This window comes from Borostomias antarcticus (assembly GCF_949987555.1).
Source record: "Borostomias antarcticus genome assembly, contig: scaffold_164, whole genome shotgun sequence".
NCBI classification, from domain to species: Eukaryota; Metazoa; Chordata; class Actinopteri; order Stomiiformes; family Stomiidae; genus Borostomias; species Borostomias antarcticus.
The window spans coordinates 144,935-152,434 of NW_028176529.1; the positions used below are offsets into that span (position 1 = coordinate 144,935).

The window sequence follows — 7,500 nt, forward strand, 5'->3', positions numbered from 1 at the left end:
GGGGGCCAATCAGAAGGCCCGCAGGCTCGGAGTTATACACCAACCAATCAGATCAATCGGAGGCCAATGTCTGCGATCCCAAAGAGTTAGCTGATTCACACAGAGGTGAAATTAGATAACATGATAACATTCACCCCCCCCTCTCACCTCAAACTGCCCTGTATACCCCCCCCCACCCCCCCCCCCACCCCCCCTCTCACCTCAAACTGCCCTGTACACCCCCCCCCACCCCCACCCCCCACCCCCCCCCAACCCACCCCACACCCCCATCCCCCCTCCAATCCCCTCACCTCCCAGTGGACCCACTTGTACTGGCTCAGGTCCACCCTGGAGAAGTCTTCAGCCGTCACGTCCGGAAGGTTCCTGGGGGGGGGTAGGGGAGGGGGGGGGGGTGATTGAGGCAGAGGGGGGGGGGGGGGGGGGGGGGTGATTGAGGCAGAGGCTCATATAGGAGGCAGCCTACTGTACCAGGGGTAAGAAGAAGAACGCCATCTGGGATTTCCTGGCCGGATGACAAGCGGCCATATTAGGGATGATTTTCTCTGTGGTTGTGCCGAGGATCAGGATGGTGATTAGATGATGATTGGATGATGATTGGTGCTTAAATGGTCTCCTGACTGTGAGGAGCATTAGGATGTGAGCTGTAGCTACAGGCAGGACGGCCAATCAGGATGAGCAGACCAGAGATCAGCTGGTCCGGAGGAATCACATCACATGCCGGCTTCATCTCCTCAGAAACAGCTCATCCGTTGTGTCTCCTAACATCCGTGTCCAGCTGGAACAATGAGACACTGTCTCTGGAGGACGAGTCAGGCTGCAGCGGCGACGCCCCGATTAAACTAGATTAAACTAGGATCTCCCCAATTAAGGAGGGGGGGGAGAGGGGAGGGGGGGGAGGAGAGGGGAGGGGGGAGAAGGGAGGGGGGGAGGGGCATGCCGACGTCCTCCCCGTGTCTTACGTGTCCGAGAGCAGGACGGTGCGTGAGCCGCTGGCGGGACACACCACGCAGCACGCACACGGAGTCTCGCCCGCCTGTTGCCAGGCAACGGCGGAAATGTCCACCCCTCGTTTGGTGAAATCGCCCACAATGAAGCTGGGGGGGGGGTCGGGGGGTGGGGGGGGGGGACAGGGACAGGGACAGACAACACAGCAGCCCTCTGGGTAAGACGGCCACTACGCGCTCATCAAGGTAATGAGTACCATCATCATCATCATCATCATCATCATCATCATCATCAGCACCAACCCGCTCATGTCCATCTCCTGAGGAACCAATCAGAAGCCCTGAGATGTGAACGTGAACCTGGGGACTGAGAAGGACGGGACGGGACCGTTAGTTGGGATCCGGCGCCATCTAGTGTCCAGCACAAATACAGCAGGCGAAAACAAGGGTGAGGGTGAGGAGACGGGTACTGAGTGAGAACACACTGAACACAACTCCCTGGAACACACACACACACACACACACACACACACACCTGTTCATGTGCAGGATGGTGCGGCTGCCGGAGGTGATGTTGCTGATGACCATGGAGGCGGGGAAGGAGCACTGAGCATGCTCAGAGAGAAGAGACACGTCGATCTGGTACCTCTGAAAGTCCTCCAGGACAAAGCTGCAGGACCAGGTTCCCGAGGACAAGAGAGAGACGTGAGAGGGAGAGAGGGAGGGAGAGAGAAAGAGGAGGAGAGAGGTGCAGACGGACAGTGAGAGAAAGTAGAAAGTTGAGGTTGAGGACAGGTGAAAAACAGGGGGAGATAGAGAGAGATAGAGAGAGAGAGGGAGAGAGGGAGAAGCAGAGAGAAACAGTCTCTATATATAAAGAATCCGGGTGGAGGGAGAACTTCAGCAGGTTTCACACTCAGGTCCAGAACCCAGACGGCCTGAAACTGTTCCTCAACAACATTCTCAATCAATTAGTAAATTAGTAAATATGCTCATTAGGAACATGGATCTCTTTACTGAAGCTGCCGTTTTAACATGCGATATGTCCGAGCGTATAGAAAGACGCATGTTAAACTAGCGTCTGGACACGCCTGCTGGGTGTGAACACGGGTTCAGCCTGGAGGGAGAGAGAGAGGCGTGATGAGGAGGTGGTCTGGCTGGAGGGAGAGAGAGAGGCATGATGAGGAGGTGGTCTGCCTGGAGAGAGAGAGAGAGGGATGATGAGGTCAGATCCATGGCTCTCCTGGATAGACAGCTGGGAGAAATGATCACAGACCGAACAGTCTAGAGACCTGAAGAGAACATAAAGTGTTCATATTCAGGGGTTAAATCTTATAGGTGTGTGTTCATATTCAGGGGGTTAAATCTTATAGGTGTGTGTTCATATTCAGGGGTTTAATCTTATAGGTGTGTGTTCATATTCAGGGGTTAAATCTTATAGGTGTGTGTTCATATTCAGGGGTTAAATCTTATAGGTGTGTGTTCATATTCAGGGGTTTAATCTTATAGGTGTGTGTTCATATTCAGGGGTTTAATCTTATAGGTGTGTGTTCATATTCAGGGGTTAAATCTTATAGGTGTGTATTCATATTCAGGGGTTAAATCTTATAGGTGTGTATTCATATTCAGGGGTTAAATCTTATAGGTGTGTGTTCATATTCAGGGGTTAAATCTTATAGGTGTGTGTTCATGTTCAGGGGTTAAATCTTATAGGTGTGTATTCATATTCAGGGGTTAAATCTTAGAGGTGTGTGTTCATATTCAGGGGTTAAATCTTACAGGTGTGTATTCATATTCAGGGGTTAAATCTTACAGGTGTGTATTCATATTCAGGGGTTAAATCTTACAGGTGTGTATTCATATTCAGGGGTTAAATGTTATAGGTGTGTGTTCATATTCAGGGGTTAAGTCTTATTTGCATGTGTGCAGTAGGCCTATCTCTTTATTCTAAGACCGTTAGGCCTTAATGTGAATTGGCATTTGTGCTTCGACCTGTAACTGTTCTTTTAATATTATTACTGTATATCGTATTTGTTCTGTTGTTATGTGTGTATCTGTGTGAACTCGTCAACACTGTAAATGAGGGAAACCTCCGTGCTTTACGGGTATAAATAAAGGTGTGAAATGAACTGAAATAGAACAGGTATATATATATATACTCACTCTGCTACGGGCCCGGGAGCGAGCGAGCCCATGAACGCGCACGGAGCCCCCAGCAGGGACAGAACCGTGCACGAGTTAGACGCGTTCCCTCCACGCTGCCACCGCTGAGACACACACCTGCATGAACGAGTGAATGAGCTGAGACACACACCTGCATGAACCAATGAATGAGCTGAGACACACACCTGCATGAACCAATGAATGAGCTGAGACACACACCTGCATGAACGAATGAATGAGCTGAGACACACACCTGCATGAACCAATGAATGAGCTGAGACACACACCTGCATGAACCAATGAATGAGCTGAGACACACACCTGCATGAACCAATGAATGAGCTGAGACACACACCTGCATGAACCAATGAATGAGCTGAGACACACACCTGCATGAACGAATGAATGAGCTGAGACACACACCTGCATGAACGAATGAATGAGCTGAGACACACACCTGCATGAACCAATGAATGAGCTGAGACACACACCTGCATGAACCAATGAATGGATGAATGAATGCATGAATGAATGAATGCATGATAAACAAACAATTGTACTACTAGAGCATTTCAAGTAAATACTAGCCTACTGTAGCACACTAGCGGATACTGAGATTGGATACAGGCTCAAATCTATATCTTAGGCTCAAATCTATATCTTAGGCTCAAATCTATATCTTAGGCTCAAATCTATATCTTAGGCTATGTAGCTAAAACGCTTCATCAGATTGTCCACAAGTATCGTGGATCTGTCAGCTCGCTAGGACGTTCAGGGGGGTTACAGGTCTATAATACCAGCTGGTTCAGAGGTTTTACAGGTCTAGAATACCAGCTGGCTCAGAGGTTTTACAGGCTGGTTCTGGACAGACAGATTGTGTTTCGCACATGGGTGAGACTGTGTTGGAGTGGGACACACTTCACTATCACACACACTATCACACACACAGACCTGCTATCCGTGTCCTCTTCCGGGTACTTGTCCACCACACTGATGATATCCAGACACACCAGACCGATACAGAGGATCTTTTTCTCGCCCATGTTCCCTTTATGAGACAGCAGGTGGACTCTGGACTTCACATCTCATTGCTCTTTGAACCCCGGTCCCGTCAGATAGGGCGATGAGAGACGCAATGTTTTTACTGTGACGAAGGCAAATCTCTTTTCCGAAAGTACCCGATTCTACCCGAGAGCTTCCGACCTCCCATCGTTAGCAGTCGATATTAGACATAATAACGAGATTGCATTTAATGCATTTGATGCTTGCTGTAGTTTATATCAATGTTATTTCCAAGCAAGCGTTAAAGACAAAGGCCTTTTCAAAACACTTTTAATGATGAATAAGTCCTGTTCTTGTAACTTGATCTGTGTTGGTAGTTTTAATGATGAATATGTCCTGTTCTTGTAACTTGATCTGTGTTGGTAGTTTTAATGATGAATAAGTCCTGTTCTTGTAACTTGATCTGTGTTGGTAGTTTTAATGATGAATATGTCCTGTTCTTGTAACTTGATCTGTGTTGGTAGTGTTAATGGTGAACAGACCCGTATCTACTGGCTCGGGTGTGACCTCATAGAGGTTTCCAGGACGAACAGAGACTCCAGAACCAGCGGGTTCTCCTCTGGAACAATTAAATGTTCTCTGGTGAGTTTGTCACAAACCTGGTTACAGAATGTCAACAGTGGACAGACTCAATGCTGAATAGAAACGTGTCCGTTTGCCAGCTAAGGAGATCTTGTATCCTAAATCAAGACTGTCTGAATTGAACAGGTGAGTTACAGGTCTTACAAGGTTGAACTAGTCTTTACAGTTTGATTTTTATGCATTGTGTGTTACAGTAGGTAAGGATACATGATGAATGCTGTGAATCAAAGTGTCACATATCAACCATTTACAAACATCTGAGATTTGAGGCCCTTTCTCTCTCTCTCTCTATCTCTCTCTCTCTCTCTCTCTCTATATATATATATATATATCTCTCTCACTCTCTCTCTCTCTCTCTCTCTCTCTCTCTCTCTCCTCCCTCTCTTCGTCCTCTCGTCCCCCTGTCCAGCCCATGTCCTCAGGGCGGGGTGTGAGCGTGCGCAGCGTGGAGGCAGAGGGCCGTGTGGAGGTGCTGCAGGTGTACCGGATGCTCCAGTGCGTCCGCGAGGGCGACCAGCCTCAGATTGAGAAGATGGTGCGTCTGGGCGTGGCCAACCTCATCAACCTGACGGAGCCCGGCGAGGGCAACGCCGCCATGCACCTGGCCTCGCTCGCCAACCACACCCACATGGTGCACTTCCTGCTCTCGCAGGTAGGCGCTCAATTGGGGGTTTTCTAAAGTATTTTACACATACAATACAAACTACCCCCCCTCTGTACCCCCCTGTAACTACCCCCACTCTGTACCCCCTGTAAATACCCCCACTCTGTACCCCCCTGTAAATACCCCCACTCTGTACCCCCCTGTAACTACCCCCATTCTGTACCCCCTGTAAATATCCCCACTCTGTACCCCCCCTCTGTACCCCCTGTAACTACCCCCCCTCTGTACCCCTGTAGGGTGCCCATCCTAATGTGCAGGACAAGAGGGGGCGCACGCCCGTCATCCTGGCTGCCCAGCTGGGACACGACAAAATGGTGGCTCTGCTGGCGAAGAACCACGGCAACATGAATGTGGTCGACAAAGAGGGCAAGGGTACGGGCCAGGGGGGGGGGGGGGAGGGGAGGGGCAAGGGTACGGGCCAGGGGAGGGGAGGGGAGGGGAGGGGAGGGGAGGGGAGGGGAGGGGAGAGGGCAAGGGTACGGGCCAGGGGAGGGGAGGGGAGGGGAGGGGAGGGGAGGGGAGAGGGCAAGGGTACGGGCCAGGGGAGGGGAGGAAGAACGCTAAAATACAGGCCCCCTTGCATCTCCTTTACCTCCCCTTTCCCCTCCACTCCCCTCTCCTCTCCTCTGCTCCTCCCCTCTCCTCTGCTCTGCTCCTCCTCTACTCTCCTCTGCTCTTCCCCTCTCCTCCTCCCCTCTCCTCTGCTCCTCTACTCCTCCCCTCTCCTCTCCTCCTCTCCTCCTCTCCTCCCCTCTCCTCTGCTCCTCTCCTCCTCCCCTCTCCTCTTCTTCTCTCCTCCCCTCTCCTCCTCCCCTCTCCTCCCCTCTCCTCCCCTCTCCTCCCCTCTCCTCTCCTCCAGGTGTGCTGTTCTACTGCATCTCTCCCACCAAGCGTCACATGCGCTGCCTGCAGGTGGCGCTAAACAGCAAGGCCAACGTCAACAGCGTGTCGGCGGAGGGGAAGCCCGTCTTCCTGTCTGCCTGTGAGCGCGCTCAGGACTGCGAGAACATGTGCCTCAGCATTCTGGAGAGAGGGGCCGACCCCAACGCCAGCAATGAGGTGTCAGCTCTCCTCCACGTAGTAACAGAGGATCATTATCACCGTTATCAACATTATCAGCTTCATCAACATTATCATCTTTATCAACATTATCACTGTTATCAACATTATCAGCTTCATCAACATTATCACTGTTATCAACATGATCAGCTTTCTTTACTTGTTTTCACTGTGGTCCCCAAAAGGAATGTGTTATAACAGGGATTACAACACTCCTACTCCTCCTCTCCCCCCGGCCTCCCCTCCTCCTCTCCCCCCGGCCTCCCCTCCTCCTCTCCCCCCCAGGCGACGGGCGTCTCTGCCCTGATGGAGGCGGCGAGGGCGGGGGCCGTGGCGCTGGTGAGGGCCATCCTCCAGAGGGGGGGCGACCCCAACGCCCTGGACAAGAAGAGAACGCACGCAGCCCACCTGGCAGCCCAGGGGGGCTTCTTTGAGGTACAGAGGTGTCCTTTAAATGGCCATGAGAGCATCATGGGTAATCCAGTTCAAGCTAATTAAGACGGGGCGAGATGTACCCTTCCCGGTTGCCTAGGTGATGGTGGTGCTGTCGGCGCACTCTGCCGACCTGAGCGCCGTCAGCTGTGATGGGAACACGCCTCTGCACCTGGCCGCCGCCAGAGGGTTCAGCGAGGTCTGCCGCTTCCTGACGCAGAGAGGTGGGTCACATGACTGGGCTGGACTGGGCTGGACTGGGCTGGACTGGGCTGGGCTGGACTGGACTGGGCTGGGCTGGGCTGGGCTGGACTGGACTGGGCTGGGCTGGGCTGGGCTGGGCTGGACTGGACTGGACTGGGCTGGGCTGGGCTGGGCTGGGCTAGTAGGGCTGGGCTGGGCTGGGCTGGGCTGGGCTAGTAGGGCTGGGCTGGGCTGGGCTGGGCTGGGCTGGGCTGGGCTGGGCTGGGCTGGGCTGGGCTAGTAGGGCTGGGCTGGACTGGACTGGACTGGCTTGTGACATCATGGCTTGATGAATTGATTGATTGTCTTGTCTGCCACTGGTGTCAGTGTTTCTAGTGTCCGGCCTTCAAT

The 7,500-nt window shown here is 52.3% G+C and overlaps 2 protein-coding genes across 2 annotated transcripts in view; one reads left to right on the forward strand and one right to left on the reverse strand.

Annotated features, from left to right (window-relative positions):
- Positions 1-52: 52 nt before the first annotated feature.
- khk (ketohexokinase) lies at positions 53-4,159 on the reverse strand (the record flags this gene model as incomplete). Its single annotated transcript, XM_084462367.1, has 6 exons — positions 4,059-4,159; positions 3,108-3,224; positions 1,480-1,614; positions 960-1,094; positions 291-363; positions 53-70 (listed from the first exon to the last, which is right to left on the reverse strand). The coding sequence occupies exons 1-6, from the start codon at positions 4,148-4,150 to the stop codon at positions 53-55; spliced, it is 570 nt and encodes a 189-aa protein (XP_084318493.1). The 5' UTR covers positions 4,151-4,159.
- A 1,004-nt stretch (positions 4,160-5,163) lies between these two features.
- ankef1b (ankyrin repeat and EF-hand domain containing 1b) overlaps positions 5,164-7,500 on the forward strand; it is a gene marked incomplete at both ends in the record, with an annotated part of 6,011 nt that continues 3,674 nt past the window's right edge. The window contains 5 exons of the mRNA XM_084462368.1: positions 5,164-5,403; positions 5,652-5,787; positions 6,275-6,474; positions 6,760-6,909; positions 7,007-7,130. Of these exons, the coding sequence (XP_084318494.1) occupies positions 5,164-5,403; positions 5,652-5,787; positions 6,275-6,474; positions 6,760-6,909; positions 7,007-7,130 (850 nt within the window). The remainder of the gene's footprint in view (positions 5,404-5,651; positions 5,788-6,274; positions 6,475-6,759; positions 6,910-7,006; positions 7,131-7,500) is intronic.